At 38.3% G+C, this 19,608-nt stretch overlaps 3 protein-coding genes across 4 annotated transcripts; 1 reads left to right on the top strand and 2 right to left on the bottom strand.

Annotated features, from left to right (window-relative positions):
• Positions 1–1,466: 1,466 nt before the first annotated feature.
• On the bottom strand, positions 1,467–6,594 carry cir1 (corepressor interacting with RBPJ, CIR1). Its single transcript, XM_026375972.1, is given in 11 exon segments — positions 1,467–2,068; positions 2,071–2,647; positions 2,952–3,037; positions 3,309–3,415; positions 4,189–4,309; positions 4,677–4,725; positions 4,831–4,883; positions 4,990–5,006; positions 5,137–5,210; positions 5,486–5,580; positions 6,425–6,594. Coding segments are annotated over 11 exon segments (1,323 nt in total). The 5' UTR covers positions 6,497–6,594; the 3' UTR covers positions 1,467–1,996.
• A 408-nt stretch (positions 6,595–7,002) lies between these two features.
• scrn3 (secernin 3) lies at positions 7,003–10,976 on the top strand. Of its 2 annotated transcripts, none has more exons than XM_026375973.1 (8): positions 7,003–7,107; positions 7,345–7,519; positions 7,640–7,821; positions 8,022–8,221; positions 8,835–9,047; positions 9,141–9,303; positions 9,396–9,576; positions 9,678–10,976. In XM_026375973.1, the coding sequence occupies exons 2-8, from the start codon at positions 7,364–7,366 to the stop codon at positions 9,837–9,839; spliced, it is 1,257 nt and encodes a 418-aa protein (XP_026231758.1). In that variant the 5' UTR covers positions 7,003–7,107; positions 7,345–7,363; the 3' UTR covers positions 9,840–10,976. The 2 variants fall into 2 exon arrangements, with proteins under 2 accessions (XP_026231758.1, XP_026231759.1); XM_026375974.1 differs by having other exon boundaries at positions 7,040–7,112.
• gpr155a (G protein-coupled receptor 155a) lies at positions 10,910–18,453 on the bottom strand. The gene is made up of 16 exons (XM_026375971.1): positions 18,164–18,453; positions 17,405–17,951; positions 16,834–17,233; positions 16,301–16,469; positions 16,048–16,203; positions 15,321–15,404; positions 15,083–15,203; positions 14,877–14,961; positions 14,456–14,546; positions 14,128–14,335; positions 13,395–13,484; positions 13,174–13,304; positions 12,688–12,783; positions 12,534–12,598; positions 12,257–12,394; positions 10,910–12,030 (listed from the first exon to the last, which is right to left on the bottom strand). Exons 2-16 carry the CDS (start codon positions 17,874–17,876, stop codon positions 11,835–11,837), a joined length of 2,502 nt encoding a protein of 833 aa, XP_026231756.1. The 5' UTR covers positions 17,877–17,951; positions 18,164–18,453; the 3' UTR covers positions 10,910–11,834.
• Between the last annotated feature and the right edge of the window lie 1,155 nt (positions 18,454–19,608).

The raw sequence follows: 19,608 nt of genomic DNA, 5'->3' as shown, positions 1-19,608 counted from the left end.
CCCTATGGAATAAATCAATGTTAAATGCCCCGAAAAGACATTTCATGCCTAAATGAAAATCTTGTTAAATGGTATTAATTATGACTTGGAGCACATTGCAGCCCCATGTGTCTTGTATTTGCGATTAGGGATTCGTGTCTTATCAAATATCTAATTAATCTCCGAGACATCTTTTGTTCAGTTTCACTTTATCGGGGGGTTTCCAATGGGGTTTGATGACAAAGGTCCCTGAATATTTATTCTAATTGTCCAAATTAACTGCTTTCATTTGCATACCAATCCATGGAGCGAGAATAAGGATATCGCTTTTTTCTCTCCTCCTCTTTGCCAGAAATCACTTAGATGTTATGGGAACAGTTTTTTTAAACTTTAGAAAAAGACGGGGCAAAGAGTCACATGCAAATGTTGAATTTAAAATGCTCTTTGCTCGGTGCAGTCAAATGGTGCCTGCATGTTATTTGAATATCAGTGGCCCCGTATTGAAAGGGTTCAAGGATGCTCTCTGACTTCTTTGTGCTTACCCAGTGCAGCGTCCGATTCTCAGAGAAAAGCCGGGGAATAATTACAGCGTGAGTCCAGGACTGGGAATACGTCAGGGAAAAGCATCTTATCCAGACACCCTCTCTCTTTTTTTTTTTTTTTTTGAAGAGGATGTTAAATTGACCAGAAGGCAATAGAGGGAAATTATTTTCATTTCCTTTTGTGCAACAGCGGTTTCAAGGAAACGGCCAGACAGTGAAAACTATCAAATTAGATTGCCCATTTGAATTTCATCAAAATATAAAAAGACAAACTGCAGCTACAGCAGCAACACTTGAGTTAAAATGTTAAAATGTAAACAATTGAGATCCTTTTTGTTTTTTGGTTTAGATAAAATGGCATATTTTGTATTTAGTTTTGAAGACTGGGCTTGTTAAAATAAATAGGCCTTTTATTTTATGGGCCTAAAAATGTGAATAACAGGAGGAAATTGCGCTGGATTTAAAAGGCTTAAATATAATATTAAAACAACAAAATCTATTTCATTTTGCCATTTTAAAATATTAAACAGCCTACGGGTGTCCATTTAATAAAATATTATAAAGCATTATTTAACCTCTATGCTTGCTGGTGTTAAGCTTTGCCTTTAGTGTCTAATAAATTTTATTTGAATTTACACAGCAGATTTTTGGACACCAGATAATACTCATTTTTTGTTTTACGCTCGTCTCCAAAAACCCAGCAAGATGCATTGACAGCTTCAGGGATAATGCACATTAGGTCGTGTCATTCAGGGAAACTGGTCTGAAAATTACTATACACATGACAAATATTACGCGCTAACGTGTAGATAATAATTTGCAGGTGCCCAGAGCTTGCAGATAATTCAGTGCTCGCTCGGAATAACAGTAATTAATCAACAGACACATCCACTTCGTTTTCCAACAAATCTATGATGCTGACATCCATTTCACTCATCGCAAATATAAACTGAGAGGAATGAAAATTTAATCAGGAAAAAAGTTTTTTTTTCTCCCAGGAATCAACAGCTGTCTAAATATTACAGCTTACAATGTCATATCTCCAAAAAGACAAAAATGACAGGGATAAAAACTGCAGCAACAGAAATAATCCTATAAAGGCCAACTGACCATGAAAACGAGTCCAACATTTTCCCATCAACGGATCATAGCTGCAAATCGTTTCCAATGGTGATCAATTATTTAGAGCCTTTCTTACAAGAAAACACCAGACTGCACTGAGCTGCATCTGGACATTCTCTGTCGACTGCTTCCCTCTACTGGTGGAAAAGGAGAGCCACATACAATACTCGCGCTTTGGTTTTTACATATCGAGTCTGTGAGACTACTAAGGATGCTTCATTAACAGTAATTGCAAAAACATTCTAAGCATATTTAGGGTTTGTTTGATTTCCTATGAGGGAGAAGACGGTCTAAAACAAGGTCAGTGCTTTCTTTCAGCTCTGTCTTTACTTCTCTCCCTTCTCTCCCTACTCCTACTTCTTCCTCTGCCCTCCCTTTCTTTCCTCCTTTCCCTGCTTCTTTTCCTCCCATCTGCTGTCCTGCCTTTCCTTCCATCTGGGCTACTTCTGTTCCTCTCACCATCTCTACTCTGATGTCTGTCTTTACCTCTGGCCTGCCTGTCTCTCTCGTGGCTCCTACTTCTGTCCAAGCCTGACTTGGAGCTGCTAGGTCTCTCCCTGTCCCTGCTGGTGTGTCTCTTTCTTTCTTGACCTCCCTCTGTTTTGATCTTGTTCTCATGGCTGCGATCTCGACTCCTGCTCCTTCCCCTCTCTGTCCTTGTTTGTCTATAATCTCGGGACTCCTCTTCAGGCTGCTTCTGTCCAGCATGGGGGCTCGGTGACCTGCCCCTGTGAGAAGAGGCCTTTTTCTGACTCTTGACTGGCTGTTCACTCTCAGAGCTGTTATCCCGACAGGAATCCTTTTTCTCCTTCTTCTTTCTCTTTTGGCTCTTGAACTTGCCATGGCTGTCTGAATCTGAGCCACTATCGCTGCTGCTGCTGTTGGAGGAGTCACTGGAACTGTCGCTACTTTCCTGCTTTTTCTTATGCTTTCTTTTGCTTTTCTTCTTCTGTTTTTTGCTCTTCTTTTTCTTGGCCTTCTTCTTTTCCAGGCGATCCAGTTTTCTGCAAAACAAGAATAAAATAATTCAACTAACACTTCTAACAAGGCAGCAGATAACAATATAATATCAGCATAAAGAAGTCTAACAAATATAAATTTAAGGAATGAGCTTCAGCACAGTTAAGATTTCTGTAAAAAAAATGCATCAGAATGAAAAAAACAAAACATTGTCACACTTGATAAATAAAAAAATAGATGGAATTTCCTTTTTTCCACCTGTAAATTGACTGTAATTGCATTTTGGTTCAATAATAAAAATGCAGTTCGACTATTTTAAGCTTTAATATATCTCGCATAAGTGTTTACCTGAGGAGCTTCTGTTTTTGCTTGGTTGTTAATGATTTCAGAAATTCTACCTCGGGATCTTCGTCTTCTTCACTGGCAACATATTCCTGTCACAACATGCAGTACATTAAAACCTGTATTAAAAATCTAACAACATACAGAAAAGCACAAATCTCAAATTCAAATCTATTAGTTGAACATGTTTCAACAATGAAATTAAAATTATAAAATCTGTTCATTTATGTTGAATGACTATTCACATGACAGTACTTCTATATGTTAGAAATAGATGTAATTAGTTTTGTCTTTTTGAAGAGACAAATGTGTTTGCATATCATCCTGTGTGAGCAAAGATGGGAATGTGAGACAGACAATTACCTGCGATGGATCACAAACAGTAGCATTCCTATCAAGGACACATTTTTTCAGGGCAAACCCACTGTTTCGCATCTCCGCCATTAACTCCGAGGGGTGCATCGACGGACCTGTTAGCACAAATCACAGCCTCAGAATCCCATTGATGTCAAACCCATGCCAACCACTATCTCCGCAGTGGGAATTTCAGAGGCGGCTTTGTTAACAGAATGGGACATCAAATCAACTCACTCCACTTCCGGCTGAGCAAATCATACAATATCATTCTCTGCCAAAGCAGCAGTTAGGGGAATCAGAATACACAATAATTACATTTTTTCTCCCAGCACAGGAGGGGGACCATTACAGCTCTCCACCATCAACACTATGCACTGACTGGACTCTCCCAGGGTAAACATTATTGCTTTACAACTCAACTCGCTGATTGCAGAACTCAGAATCAGAGCAAGACTAGGAGCTGCAGCCAAAGCCTAAGAGGAAAGATACAGTATGTGTACCTGCTGCAAAGTCTGTGACAGACACAGACTGGTCACAAACATCCCTGGTGACCAGAGCAAATAACATGGATATCCTCAATACATGTCCTTTTATACACACATTGTTTTACATTACATTACTACCACCAGCACGTTTAACAGAAATTTAAATATAATTTGGGAAACAAATTTGAGCAGGTAAGGTGTTAAATAAATAAATGCATTAGACTTGTAATGACCACTATGTAATACGAATATGTTATATAATATTAGCACATGCTTACCTGTTAATTTTAAGTTAGGATGATTAATTTGTTAATAAATTAACATAAAAATGACCTGATAAACAGGCCAACTGCAGGGAAGATGTTTGAGTTACATCTGTCTTGCACAGTTATGTACTCTACCTGCTTCCTCCTCTGAGGCCACAGAGCTGGCATTGATACCCGACAATCCGTAGAGAGGACACTCTCTGTCTGTGTTGACATGGCCCCATTTGTGACATTTGATGCATCTCACGTTGCGCACCTGGGAACAAAAACAGACGTTACTTTACATTGTCACAATACTGCAGGTGCACACATAATCATTTAAACAAAATATCATGGAAATATACATCTCATTAATGTCTGACTTTAAATTCAGAGGCAGCTTTGAATTTAAGCTCTGATTTTATTTTTGAAAACTTGTATAAATTTGTGCAAGCATTGCTGCACACAGTTATACAAGTTTTCTTTTCTTATCAAATTGTTAACAGAAATGTGAAAAGAATGAAGAAATCAGAGAAAACATTAAAGTGTTTAATAGTTTATTTATTTACTCAACTTGTGAGCCTCTCAGATTTAAAAAACTTAAAAAGTTTTTCTGCTACAAATAAACATAAATGATCACGCACCTGGATTCCAAATGGCTGATCTCTAATGTTCATGTCATCCTTCGCATACCTACATTAAATAATTAAAGATAATTTAATAATTATGCAAATTGTTGGACAATAAGCCAAAAATACTTTTTCCATAAAGGTACTATACTATAAAGGTATTTCTTACTTTTCTCGAGGAGCCACTTTTTGCCACTCAAATTTGTACTCATCTTGTCCATCCTAAAAAAAAAGCATTGTGAATTTTAATATGTAAAAGTTTATAAATGACAATGAAAATTAATGCAAAACAATACTAATGCTCAGTGTTGAAGTGAGTGTGAAGTACCTCTTTCTTTTCCTCTTCTGGACCGAAAAAAAGAAAGAAAAGAAAACAAGAATTAAAATGATAATGAACTGTTTTGGATTCAAGTGTTTGCAATTGGAAATAATACTTATTTGGCACTAGAGCCGCTTAGCTGAGATGAATATTTACCTTTAGATGCTCCAGGTGGTGCTTCATACATGAAATTGAGGCCATTTTTGACGCGATCATCTCCCATCAACAACCTACAATTTAGAAAACAATACATTCTTTAAATCTTATTTATCATTATTTACAATATATGAATCTGTAGTAAATCTTTAGGAAATGTCTCACTGGACCTCTTAACAGGTAGTAGCCTTATTGATAAAGTTAACATTAAATAAAAACCTGTCCACTTATTGAGTAAAACATTCAGTAAGGATTCATCAACTTAAAAATACATTTATTTATAATAAATCTGATATTAAGACAGCAGTTTTTACGAGGTGCAACGTATAATCCTGTTTATGCATCTAACCTGTTGTTGTAAGTGTCCTGCTCCTTCAGGTAAGCCTGCATAAGATCTTCTTGCTTTTTCTTCTCGAAAGACAGTTTTTGCTCTGCAATCCATACCTGTATCATAAAAAGCATAAGAGGGTAGGAGGATAAGATATTTTAGGTCAGCTGAATTGTATGACGCAGAAAAACGTTTAGAAACAGGTCTATACATAATTTAGTCAACTTTATTTGTTATATACGAGAGGAAACTGGATTGAAAACACTGTTAGTTGCAGCCCTAAAACAGATTTATGTGTACAGCATTCAGACATTTATGTTACTAATATGTACCAGAAAAAACATGAATCACATTTAAAATGCTGCAGCAATGGTTTGTGTAACACAAAAGTATTAAGACAAACTAATTTCATGAGAGGTACCTTGATTTATACCACTCGATTGTGGGATATGACTTCTCAATCATATTTTTTAAAGAATAGACAAACCTCTGTTGCATTACACAAACCCACTGCTACCTGGGCAGCAGCTCTTTTCAAATCTGGACATTTCAGTGAAACTAGCTGTAACTAATACAAAATGTGAACATTATTTCTGATTCTCTCACCAAAGAACACGATGACAAATAGAAACAGACGAGAACACGGTCACTTTAAACCTGTTAAGCTACGACTAACTTTAACGTTAGCTCTAGCTATTTTCAACCGAATCGTTAGCTACATAACTAGCTTAGACAACATGTCTACATTTAAAACTCAAACAGATTAAAGACCATAAGCTGTCAACACTTTCCATCAAGCAGCGTTAGTTATCTTAATTATTACAGCAGATCATTTTAGCTCCAAGGCTACGTAGAAGGCTCAAGCTAGCAGTTAGCAAAAGCAAGTTAGCGTTAGCTGACTCTTCGGCTAATCTGCTCTCCTGTAGCCTCAATAAGTACGTAGTATTAACTATAGCTCACCTTTTTGATGTTTGACTTCGACGCAGGGTGAAAATCCTTCTTACACATAAAATTTGCGAACGACTTCCCCATGGCTGATAACCTACAACGTTATTTAAACTGAAACGCAAGAAACGTAAGATGTTAGCTTCCTCCGCATGTAAACAAATCAGTCTGCATGAAGTCAGCACTATATTGGTTAAAGGGAAGTCGGTACTTCAGCAGTTTAGTTTTAGACTGAATTTATAATATGAACTAAACATTATCATTATTTATGCCAAAACATATCACAAAATTATTCGTGATTATCATATTGCTACACTATTTTGAGAATATGAACCAAAAACACTGAAACATAAAAGTGTCTTCTGTTATACAAACAGACCTGATGAAAATGTCATTACATGAAATCGTAATTGTTTCTATTTGATGGTAGCAATAATGTCAAAATGTAGAATACAAACCTGACAGATTTGGGATGCGTATCGTAGTTAGCTAAGAAGAGGAATTTTAGAAACAAATAATATATGAACCACGGACTTTTTTGTGACCCACAATCCGGTCAACCACAAATGTGAAGCTGACTTCACCGCCGTCACGTGACTGCGCTGTTTCCGAGTCAGTGTCGTGAACTGTGATCGAGAGAAACAGAAACTGATCCTGAACCTGAACCTGACAGTGATCGGTGGGACTGGCAGACATAGGTAAGGTTAGTCTATAGTCATACATTTAAGTGACACTCTGCATCAGCCTTGGCTGGTTATTCGGCATTAAACACTCACACACATGTGGCTCTTAATGTAAACTGATTACTGATGTGAATCCAAAGTGTTGGCACAGTTGCTGCTTGTGCCAAGGTTTCTATTCTCCCTAAATGTGATCATTACAGATAAGTTTCGTAACCTGGCTAGTAGTGATCTGTTGCTTCTCTTTATTCTCAGGCCAGTTTGTGACTAAAACATGTTCCCATTCTCCTGTGACACCTTTGTGGCTCTCCCCCCTTCTACTGAGGGACAACGCATCATTTTTGGGAAAAACTCTGATAGACCTTGTGATGAAGTCCAGGAGGTGGTGTATTTTCCTGCCAGAGACTATGAAGCAGGGGAGAAGGTTGAGGTAGGTGAGGCAGACAGCTTGTCATTTCTCTCCGAGCTTCAGATTCCCACATTGTGACTTATCATTGGTAAACATGCCATTAAATAACCATTAACATTTCCCCCTGTGTCTTGTGAACAGTGCACATACATCGAGGTTGATCAAGTTGCCCACACTTACGCAGTAGTGTTGAGCAGACCAGCTTGGCTGTGGGGGGCAGAGATGGGCGCAAACGAGCATCAAGTGTGTATTGGAAACGAGGCAGTGTGGGGCAGAGAGAGTGCTGATGGTGATGAGGCTCTTCTAGGCATGGATCTAGTCCGGTAAATCTCTAAAACGTGTTGCATTGTATTTCCAAGCCAAGTCAAGTTACTTGACAACGTATGCTCATTTTCAGATGAACGTCTATTCACCATTTCTAACCACAAATGATTTCATAGAATCTTTTGTTCAGTTCACTTCTGTGTGTTGAGAATTAAATCGTGATCTTTGGATATATTGGATATATGACTCGATTTCACAGGCTTGGGCTTGAGAGAGCTGACACAGCTGAGAAAGCTGTGGATGTTATTACTGAGCTACTGGAGAAATATGGTCAGGGTGGATCGTGCATGGAGGATGACAGTGGCTTCACCTACCACAACAGTTTCCTCATGTCAGACAGGAAGGAGGCATGGCTGCTGGAAACATCAGGGAAGTACTGGGCAGCAGAGAGAGTGGAAGGTATGAAAATAGAATACGGGTACAGGAAACCTACTTAATATGCTGTGCAATCAAGTGGCATCTAAAGCCAATGTCATCACATGGCACTTAAAGTCCAAATGATCACATATCAGTTTGTTACAAATAAATTGTATCCATTGATGTCAGCCATAAGGTTGCAAATAAAAAATCATATAGTTTAATGTTTCAGTTTGTCCACTAGAGAGCAGGCAAGGTTGTTTTTCAACTCTACATGTCCCACTCTGTGCGTATGTTGCTTAATTACCTAATAACCACATATCAACAATGCCTAAAAACTCAAGTATCTGTCAAGACATAACTGCAAACCAGAGCAACCTATAGTCAAAGCCCTTTTATGTTAATTGTACTTTTATTTATTTATGCTTATCTGCTAAGGGCTTACTTACATTTTGTATTTGTGTTAGTGAAATCATAGCTGCAGTCAGTTTAAAATAGACCTGCAAGAATTCAAAGCAGTAACAGAACAGATGCACAATCACGTGGGCAGTGATGATCAGACTTCTATAACGCCGCACTGCTTACGTTTTTACCGAGTAATAGTACTACAGGTGTCAATTTTAATGGCTAATCATCATATTTTATCCTGCTCCAGGTGGATATCGCAACATCTCAAACCAGTACGGCATAACAACTAAGATAGACAAGGAACACCCAGGAATGAGGGCATATGCACAGAGCAAGGGTTGGTGGGATGGAAAGTCTCAGTTCAACTTTGCCACAGTCTACTCCTATCAAACTACAGCCAGAATAGAAGCATCTGGGAGCCGATACTGTGAAGGGAAGAAATTGTTGGAAAAGAGCAACGGTTTGTTAATGCACACTTCACTGTAAACAACTTGGATTGTGTCAGTAAGACTTCTGTCTTTATTTATGCATATGTCTATGTCATTTACCGAAGGTCACATCACTGCAGAGACAATGATGGATATCCTGAGAGATAAAGACAGTGGAATTAACATGGAGGGAATGTTCATGAGTACAGGAAGTATGGTGTCTGTGATACCCACAAATCCTGCTCTGCCAGCGGTTCATTATTTTACAGCAACTCCAGACCCTGAACGGTAAAGAACTTAAATGGTTAAAAATGGTTAAATCATCAATTACATTCACTGTCACCATGTGGACTTAGCTAAGTGATTCGTTTGTACAACAGGTCTGTTTTCAAACCCTTCATCTTTGTGAAACACATTAACCCACTGAAGGAGACGACTTCTCCTACCTATGGCGCAAATGACCCTGTAAAGAAGAAACCCCGCTTCCTGAGCAAACCGGACCGCAAACACCAGCTGTTTGTAAAGCATGAGCTAGTGGCTGCCATCATTGACTCCTACAAGGTTTAAAACTTTACGGCAAAATTTGTCTTTTGGATTGACGTGGCCACTATCTGCAGAAATTGTACTTTAAACTTTGTACTTGTCCTTTCTTTTGTTATTAGGACAGAGGACAGAAGATCACAGGATGTATGAGGGAGCTAGAAAAGAAGACGATGACAAAGATGGAGGAGTTTCTTTCACACGGTGTTGAGGAACCTGATTATTTGGCCAATCTTTTCTCAAGCTCTGTTCAGGAGGAGATGGCTACATACAACAAAAGCTGAGAGGGCTGCAACTTGTTGGACCTACAAGACAGGTGTCCAGAGTGACACAATATATTTCTGCAGTTCACCTTTTAGTCAGGTACAAACACTTTAACAATAATAACTCTGTGCATCAGAAGACATGATTTGTCAACATTACACTTCAGTAATAAGATATTATATAGTAATAATAATAATAATAATAACAACATTTGTGTATTATAAAATCACTTGATCATAACTAGAGAACATTATGTGATACATCATGAGAGTTTAGTTGTAAAATGTCTATAAATCAACATAATAAATATGATGCCTTTTGTTAAAAAAAGAACAATTGCAGAGTGTACCGCTACCCTAACAGATACTACCCAACACACACAACCCCTGTTTCTCTCCCTGTGTTTCCAAACTGCCTCTCTACTGTTACACTATTAAGAAAAAGGCTAAAATGTTCTTAAGTAAATAAATAAATTAAAAAAGACCAATAGTTTTTACATCACATTGTGTAATTTATTCAGTGTGAATGACTTAATAAACACAAATATTTGTACATTCAGTTTTGTTATATTATTATATACATGTCTGAATTAAATCACACCAGCTTATGCCTTCTTAACTACATTTTGTTTGCCCAGATTAAGAAAAACGTAATCATTTTTTGCATTCATTGGAAGTTCTGACTGTTTTTCAGGTGTTCTTGTTATATATATATATATATATATATATATATAAATAAAAAATGGTATGTTAAATTTTTCAAAGGTAAGTTTTGTTTCATTTTAGGAAATGTCCTTTACAAAACTGGCCATTTTCTGTTACATTGGTACAATACTGAAGGAAAACACTGTAATCACCGTTCTAAATGTTAAGTCAGTCAGTTAAGTTGTAGGCAACTAAAGCAACAGTTTAAATTGTCAGTTATCTGCTATAACTGGTGACATTAATATACAGACATAGAAAAATTGGTACACTAATTTTTTGTGAAGTTTTATTCATTCATTTTTTTCCTTTCTTTAACGGAAATGCACCAACAATTTTGTCTGTAAGCTAAATGAACACTTAAACACGCTTTCTTTTTTCCCTTTGGCAAGTGGCTTTGGTAGAAGAGTAAAAATACAACCTGAGGTATCCCAGTAAAACAAATAATGCATTCAATGGCTTTTACACTTCAGTCATTCAGGGGTTTGTAAGTTATCACTCACAATGACTAGTAAGGCTGGTTGCTGCTAGTTTAAGCCCATTAGATGTGTAAAACATTTCCCAAAAAGCAGAAAAGCCCCTAAAGATCATACATACCTGTAAGTTATGGTGTTATATTAATATTTAATATTTTAACAGCTTGCAGATTATAGAAGGCAGCAACATCATACAAGAGTCAGTCAAGGCAAGGGACACAAAGAGATGTAAAAATATTACCAGTGCACCTTTTTTACTTTCAAGAGAAATAACTGGACCTTAATCTGTCTGTTTCATACATCCATTAAAATGTCTAGACAGAGCCCTGGTTAGAAACCAATGTACTTTGAGCAGTAGTTGCTCAAACATTCAGTTAACTGCAAAATAAATGGGTTTCGTAATATATCTGAAGTACTACTACAATTGTCATACATGTATGACATACATGTATGACAATACATTGTATTGTATTCTTGTCTTGAATGACTGTTGAAGAAATGTCACAAAAAACCTCCACAAAAAACATAATCCAGTGAGGGAAATGTTAAATGTACAGGCACATTGTTACTTCCCTTTAATACCCACTTCACACCATGCATAGTGCCCTGGCTTATCAGTTTAAAAGTTTCAATTCTGCTTTTGAACATAAAGTCAGGTGTCTGTGCTACACAGTGCCAGGGCTACAATGTACAGTGTGGACAAAGCATAACAGTGCAAACAGAGTTTTCGGTCTGAGTGCTGGTACTCTTTAAAGATCAATATTGTTATGTCATTTTTATTATCCTAAATGCCTATTACCTTTGGGATGAAAGAAATGCCAAAGTTGACCTTTTTGTCTCACGTCTTAAAGCAGTAATGAAGGTATCCATCTTGAAAGTCGTATTCCTGATTGATGTGCTGGAGCACACCGCCTTGCTGTAAGCGCATCCCATAGAGTACTGCCTCACCACTGTCCTGAGCCAAGCCTACCTGCTGAAGCCACTCCACAAGTTCACAGCCAAGAAAGCAGCCCACCATAGTCGACTTTCCACACCTGAAAGTCAAAGGAAGCATTTACTCAAAGGTTCAATGATTTCTCATTGAATAGCCACAAGAAGCAGAGAGACAGAAGTAGCCCATAAGCACCAAAACTACTGCATAACAATTATTTTTGAAGTAATGACCACAGCAGTTTCTACAGACAAACCAACAAGAAGTTTATTTAAGTCATTATCTCATCAACCTTCAACCAGCGCAGCAGTGAGTAATCATGCTCTCACCGTCTCTTTTTAACAATGTCATGGAAACACTGGTCCTTGTGGTATTTGTTGAACTGGGTGCAGGTCATCCTGATATCCTCAGGTAAATCACTCGGCAGCAGCTCTTCCTGCTTCTTTCCATAACACAACCTACGTAACCTAGACACCATTCACAAAAACATAATATAAATTAATGTATTCAATATACAGAACTATATAATGTGTAGTACAGATATTATATTGAATGTATACATTTCCTAAAATGTGCTTCAGAGTTTGGGAAGGTTTAAATGTTTACCTTTTCTTGAACGGGAGTATAATCAAATGCTTATCCAGTCCAAACAGAGCAAAAGAGAGAAACCCCTGGTAACAGAAGAAACTTGTGACAACACTGATACTGTGTGGAAAATAAATGTCCACTATCATGGTACTATGGTATTTGGAAAACTAACCTGTCCATAGTTTGCTACAGCACAGAAGAACTGTAGCTCCAAGTAGAGACTACCAGGAACGGGGTTAAAGAGTAACCACAGGCAGCTGGATAAGTTCTGTCAAACCAAAAAAGAAAAAGACCTGAATGTTTGGAATGTAAACCGAGCAAATTCTGCATAGCATCAGTCTGTAAAACCTGCTAGGTGAAATTTTATAGAATAGATAATTTAGAATCCATGAAAAAAAAAGGTATGTGGTGCATTAAAACTGTGTCAAATTACTGTTTCTTGTTAACATTTTTCATTTGCCATAATATTTATATAACCTTATTTAATATAGTTCATATCTCCTATTATCAGGTTTGTATGTCTGATACCGACAGGACTTGGCAATGACACGATTCAGCCATTTGTACCTGATTTGGTTTGTGATGCACTAAATATAATAATGCAGGCACAAAGGCAGATTCATGTCACTGTGGAAGTGAAAGGTGGTGGTTTACTCACAGCAAGCAAGCTGACAGTCAGAAGCAGACATAGGAGCACATGACGAGCCACTTGTCTATCTGCAGTCTGTTGGAGCTCCTCCTCTTGCACAAGCAGGCAATCTGTTGACCCGCACCTTCTCTCACACTCACCTGCAGGGGGAAGCAGAACCGAGAGTGAACATGCTAAATCTTACATGATCGTGGTTATTCGACCTCACAGTTACCATTTCAGTGAAGTACCTGTGAGTGTGGTTGGTGTGTTGTTTGGATTTGTGCTGATGATCATGTCAGGCATGGGCTGGGGTGGTGCACAGTCACATATGAGGCACGCTGATAACAAAGCATCAAAACTGAAAGTCATTCTCAGACCATGTTACAATCTTACTTCACACTGGAAGCAAAGTGTAATACGGTACATGCAGTGTCACGTTTTACTGTATAAGATACAAATAAGGGTTTGATTATCTATGAATGTTTTTACCACAGCCAACTTTCCCCGAACATTTGTTGTTTTTTTATACTACAGTATATTCTATTTCCCAGTGGCTACACTTCTAACGCCTCACTTTTAAGGTGTTGCAATCAGATGCTAGAATCACGATTTACTGTAGTAACTTTGTGTCTTACATAACGCATTCATATAATGAATAGCTCACATTGTTTCTCGCCACCTGGTTGTAGAAAAACAATTCTAACCGTTCCTTTCTTGGCATTCCTTTCCTGATATCACTATGCATAATTTCACACCCAACAAAGAGGATCAGTTACAAGTTAAGCAACATATTTTCGAAACTGTCATTTGTTGGAGGTGAGGTGTATAGTAAATTCCTAAATTAAGGATGTGAACATATCAGGAATTCAATTTATCATGTTGACTGGATTAAATGACATCAAGTCCCCCCTCCCTTTCTTTTTTCCAAAATGTTGAGTTCATACAGTTTTTAGGTTACGTAGAAACCATAAGACAAAGTACCTCTGTTGAGATCTGCTGATGGGATGACTGGTTCAACCAGAGTCTGAATTTCTGGTTCAGCTTCAATCACTTGATCCTCTACAATACCAAATGATGAGTTTTCTTCTTGGATTTGATCTTCTTGGGCCCAGCTTCCTCTACTGAGAAATACAAGAGAGCCCCCTCCCAGCAGTATGTTGATGGAAACCACAAAGGTGGTGCAGATAATCTAACAGCAAACACATGCACAGTAAGCAGACATTTATATATTTTTGTACGAGTTCAAAAATGGTTCTTGTGTGGAGGAAACAGATTCATTTATTATTATTATTATTATTATTATTATTACCTGTGCTTTGCCGTAGAAAAAGGATGAGTCAATCGTGTCAGGCATTTTTTCCCCAGAAATAAGCAACACAGCAGTTACTAAAGCTGGAACCCTGTTCACATTAATACACATTTTAAAACAAAATAACCCACAACAGCAAAATGTAAAAATAAAACCAGCTCAGCTACACCAGCATGAATAAGGTCAGTGACATGAAATATAGCTTAAATTCGCTGGTATGTCTATTTGATAATTTGCACCCAAGTGAGATGTCCCACTCACAATAAAATTGCCCTTATTATTCTTGATCCAGGTTTTAGGTGGTACCTAAGCTAAACCGTCCAGCCTACATTAAAGCAGGCGATCCGGTTATGGCTCCACCTTTTAGTTACCCAACAAGCTTTGTATAATTTAATGCAAAATCTTTTCAAATGTGACTCACCCCCAGCCTGCTATGATGAACATGCCCGGTGAAACTTTCAGATCCTCAAACCTTTTCATGAGCACAAGTGAGAGCGCTATTAAACCTATAATGACGAAAAAATTGTGCATTACAAAATTAGCAATTAAACCTCAGAGTTTAGAATTCACCAATACAGATTACAACAGTTTGATGTGGGTGGTTTGTTTAGTGCATACACAGCCTACCTGGCCACACATAAGTACTGTAGAGTGAGGTACATAACATTGTGAACGTCAGGACCTGCCCGATGAAGTTGTCTTCTTTCACCACAAAGTTCCACAGGATCATCCCAACACATGTCAGAAACTTGAGACCATACCATAACAAAAAGAGGCACTTACATATGTGAAGTTATGCAATCAAATTTCTATTGTCAAACTAAAACTTAAAACTGGTTCTGAAAGCATGTTTTCATGTGCTTACTTGTGCCAGAAAGAGGTTGACTGTGAACATATGTGGTAGCCTTTTGAATTTCTTACTTAAAAACATGACAGTAATTGTCCACACCTGTCAGACAAAACACAAACATTTCAAATTAAGTGTTTACCAACACAAAACAGATGCAAATTATATTTACCACAGTTAGGTGGTTATTCTATTTAAAAGCAATAGAAAGCTGAAATTAGTCCACAGAATGGAATATTTAAGGAACTGGATCATTTAACAGAATTCTAAGTATGATAACTGCAAAAGCATAATTGTTTCATAACATGTTTTATTACTGCAAAGATCATCATTTATAAACAACTGGGTTCAAGTTTCAGGTTCCTCTAAAGATGCACTAAAAGTAAGAACACAGGAGGAAGTTCTGTAGGTCAGTCAAGTATTTGCTCACACATCATCTAAATTACAGAACTATATTATGTAAACTGACCACAGGGATACAGACATTAAACAATGTGTCATATGTTTGTTTTTCCCCTCTGTAGAAATAACAAACAGTAAATTGTAGCTTGTCAGAGAAAGTACCGAAACCAACTTAAACCATGAAACTATAATAAAGCAAACCCTATGACCTTAGTTTCCACATACTGAGATAAAACAAAGAAAAAAAGAGAAGAATCAGCTGATAAAAAGTCACTGATGAAAGAATCAGCACAAACAAGCCTGCATACCGTATGCAACACTGAAGTGACAAGTTGTGACTCACCAGAGCAACACAGCTCACAATGCTTATGTTAAAGCTGATGTTTTGCAGTGAATTCATTAAACGCTGAGGATCCATCCAACGGATTGTGAGTAACCAGGCAGAAACATACATTATTGGAGCTGAGAGAAATGTGCTGATCACCATCCCAGAGGTAACCTGTTAAAAAGCAGAGTGCATTAAAAAATAAAAGCATGTAGGGTGAATTGTGAAGAAAAGAAAATATAAGTCTGGCAAGTAAATGTAGATAACCCACAACTTGTAGTTCTGCATTATAATAGACAGCATAGATAGCCACGCTTGGTGCAGTGGGGAACACTCCATAAAGAAAAGCATAATTGGAAAGACTTGAGTGGTTCAGTGCGCTGGTGTTGCTGTTGTCCAACAGATCCACCATGTCCTTACAAATCAGCGGCATTAGCAACCTGAAAGTCAAAACAAAAGACTGATGTTATGTAACATTACATGAGGGGCTAGTTGACAGCCTGCTCTGAAAAACAGTGCAACTAAAATATTTAGAAACAGTAGCTATGTTCATGTCATGCACTCTTGAGACCTCACATTGTGTCATCCTTTGGGTAAAAGGCTTGTGGTCTGCAAAAGGTCTGAGTCATCCAAACCATCAGAACAAAACAACACGTTGGGAGCACTTTACAAAGCTCTTAACTACTGACTCTTGCTACACTCCTACATCATGTCTCGTTATAAAAATCGGAGATCATCTGACATCACAGAATCATTTCTAGTATGAAATCAGCATCAGGTGCAGTAAAGGTGTTTTCCACTCACAGCTTTGCAGTGATGAGTAATATCAGCGTAACAACCGTGGACCTGGTTAATTTCCTCAACTGGCCCACCATGGTCAGTCCCAAGTAGAACAGAGCTGCTCCTCCAAAGGAGTTGGCCAAGCCATCCACAAATTCAGCCATGAAGGCAGGAACTCTCTGATGCATGAAATAGTGGGCAATAATGCCAACGATAACCATAAATACAATAGGGTTCTTCAGGACCTGTAAAACTACAAGTCCCACTATCTTGAGTTTACTCTGCTGGTGATTTCCCTGATCTTTCCACTTCTGGATTTCACACAGTGCAAAGCCGATGGGGTTTAAAATCATCAGGGACACTGGTGCAACCAGGTAGATGTACTGGAGGTATTCTGGGTATGTGCTCTGGTACAGGGCTTCAACTGTGAGGAAATATGGAGACAAATGGTTCAGTTTGTTGGAATGTTGAGCAACAGCAGCCAAGAACAAAAACATCTGAATGTGTACAAAATAATGAATCGCATCAACACAGCATGATTACAGTTGCATAGTTAATGAAAAGGCAACAGTAGGCTTGAATTTATTATACGTACCTATAGGGTATCCCAAAGCAAAGTCATTGCTTTGGGTAGCAAATATTGAGAAGAGGCCAGCCTTACTGTAGCGACTCTCAGGGCTGGAAACTATGAGTGTGAGGACGCAGACAATGAAAAAGACAGACACTTTGGCAATGAGGATGCTCCAGAGAAATGGCCAGATGACATTGCTGAAGTCCAGCATCACCATGTTCTTGAACAGCAGCGCTGGGAGGGCAAACTTAGACACAAAGTTCCCCAGTCCTTTCGCCTGAGTGGAGGTAATGATATTTGCCCTCCCCGCAATGTATCCGCACAGAATTATCCCGAAGCACTCCAGGAGAGCCGGGAAGAGCTTGTCGATGGACATGGTGGCGGAGCGAGCGGAGGAGTCCGGGTCTCCCTCAAGCTCCTCATATGAGAAGTTGAAGCTGATGTCTGTGCCCAGTGCCTCCATGGTGCTGGTCCTCCCTCCGGTGTCAGCTGTCATACCTAATTAGTTTTCATGTGGAGGTCATGGCGGTCACTTTTGGGCTCCGCCGCACACAGCAAGTGAAAAAAAATACTAAAAGGAGGAAGATGCAGCAAAAGGGGGAAGTTAAAGTGAGCAGATGAAAGGGCTGCTTCAGAGCTGTCCTCATGTTGATAGCACAAGTTCGTAAGCAGCGCTGGGTTAGATGTTACAAACATCAGCAAACGATCGAAACGACTTTGTTAACACGTAGCCAATAAGCATTGACATTTCAATGTATGTGTCAAAGTACAAACTGCTCTCACCTCTGTGGCAGCGCCGTGTCCTCCATGTAGCTAACACTACATGTGCCAGTCCTATCTTGACAGCAGCTGCTAAGAGTTAGCCGGCTAGCTAGCTAACGTTCAGCTGGAGAAAGTAGACCCAGGCGACAGAAAGGAGCTACGCGGAGCAACTTACTGTAACCTAAAGAGCATGAGTTCACCGAGTAGACAGGCTACTGGTTCAAAACTTCACATAGCTCGGGTCGATCATGGTTAAGTTCCTATATTATATTTCTATGTTACTTCGGTTTCCACCCAGCAACTTTCACAACCTCCGCTTTATCAACTCCACCAATCACGTCTCACTACAGAAGGAGGGGGCGGGGCTAGAAAAAACAACGTGACTCTAACCAACGCGAAGAAAAACAACAAAGTAGTTTGTTAATCAGAAACTTTTTAAAACTTATTTGCAAAAACATGAACATGTGTTCTTATTGAAAAAATCTATTTCTGAACCTCCTCCTGACTTTTTTAGTTTTTATCACACACCAGATACCTGCTAATCTGAGTTGTATTCAGTTACCATTAGAGCAGAGGCTATCAATAATTTTTGTGGACTGGGTCACTATGGGCCACACCACATTACTCTAAAAACTTCAGTGGAAAATGGCAGACACTACTGAGTGCAAGAGCTCAAACTCAGTACTCCAATTAAAAGTGCAAGTACTTGCCTAAAAACACTCTAATTAAGATAAAGGAGACTAACACTTCTTATATTCTTAAACTACAGTCTTTAATGTGAAGTACAAAGTGCATGCTTTACAATTTGCTTTACAAAAGTAGAATAGCGTGTACTCAAAGTTACTTATTTCCCCAAAAATGTGGAGTCGAGGCACATCAAAATCTGCACAATATTGCTTCTAAAATGTATTAACAGGACCAGTGCTTTGACATCAAGTGATCTTAAGGCCCTGAGAACAGCAATTGTAGGCTAAACTGCAGACACATTTTTAAAAGTGAAGATATATGTTACCTAGATACTTCGTGTCTAACAAAAACAGCAATTTGGAAATGAAAAGCAACCTAGAACTGTCAAAGATATACAGTGGAGTAAAAAGTAGGCTACACTATTTGGTTCTGAAGTGGTATCTGGAGGAATAAATAATAAAATAATAATAATAAAATAAAATAAAAAAAGCTAGATGTAGCCAGAATATAAGTGCAGTACATCAAAGATTGTACTCAGGCTGTAAAACTTCCACATCTAATGAATAATGATACGTGCACAACCTTGTTTAGATAAGATTAGCTGATGGCAGGTCAATGTCCCACACATTTGTCAGAGCAAAGGCCTTTTGTTAAAATCATGCTTCTGTAATTTCATCAAAAGTCGAGGATTCAAAATAGCCCAGCACAATATATGCTAGAGCTAAAAATGCAAATATAGTCACATCTATTTGACTGTAAAATAGAGGGTTGATTGAACA

This window comes from Anabas testudineus, chromosome 21 (assembly GCF_900324465.2).
Source record: "Anabas testudineus chromosome 21, fAnaTes1.2, whole genome shotgun sequence".
Lineage (NCBI taxonomy): Eukaryota > Metazoa > Chordata > Actinopteri > Anabantiformes > Anabantidae > Anabas > Anabas testudineus.
The sequence above is the reverse complement of the archived record's forward strand: the minus strand, read 5'-3'. Positions and strand labels throughout refer to the sequence as shown.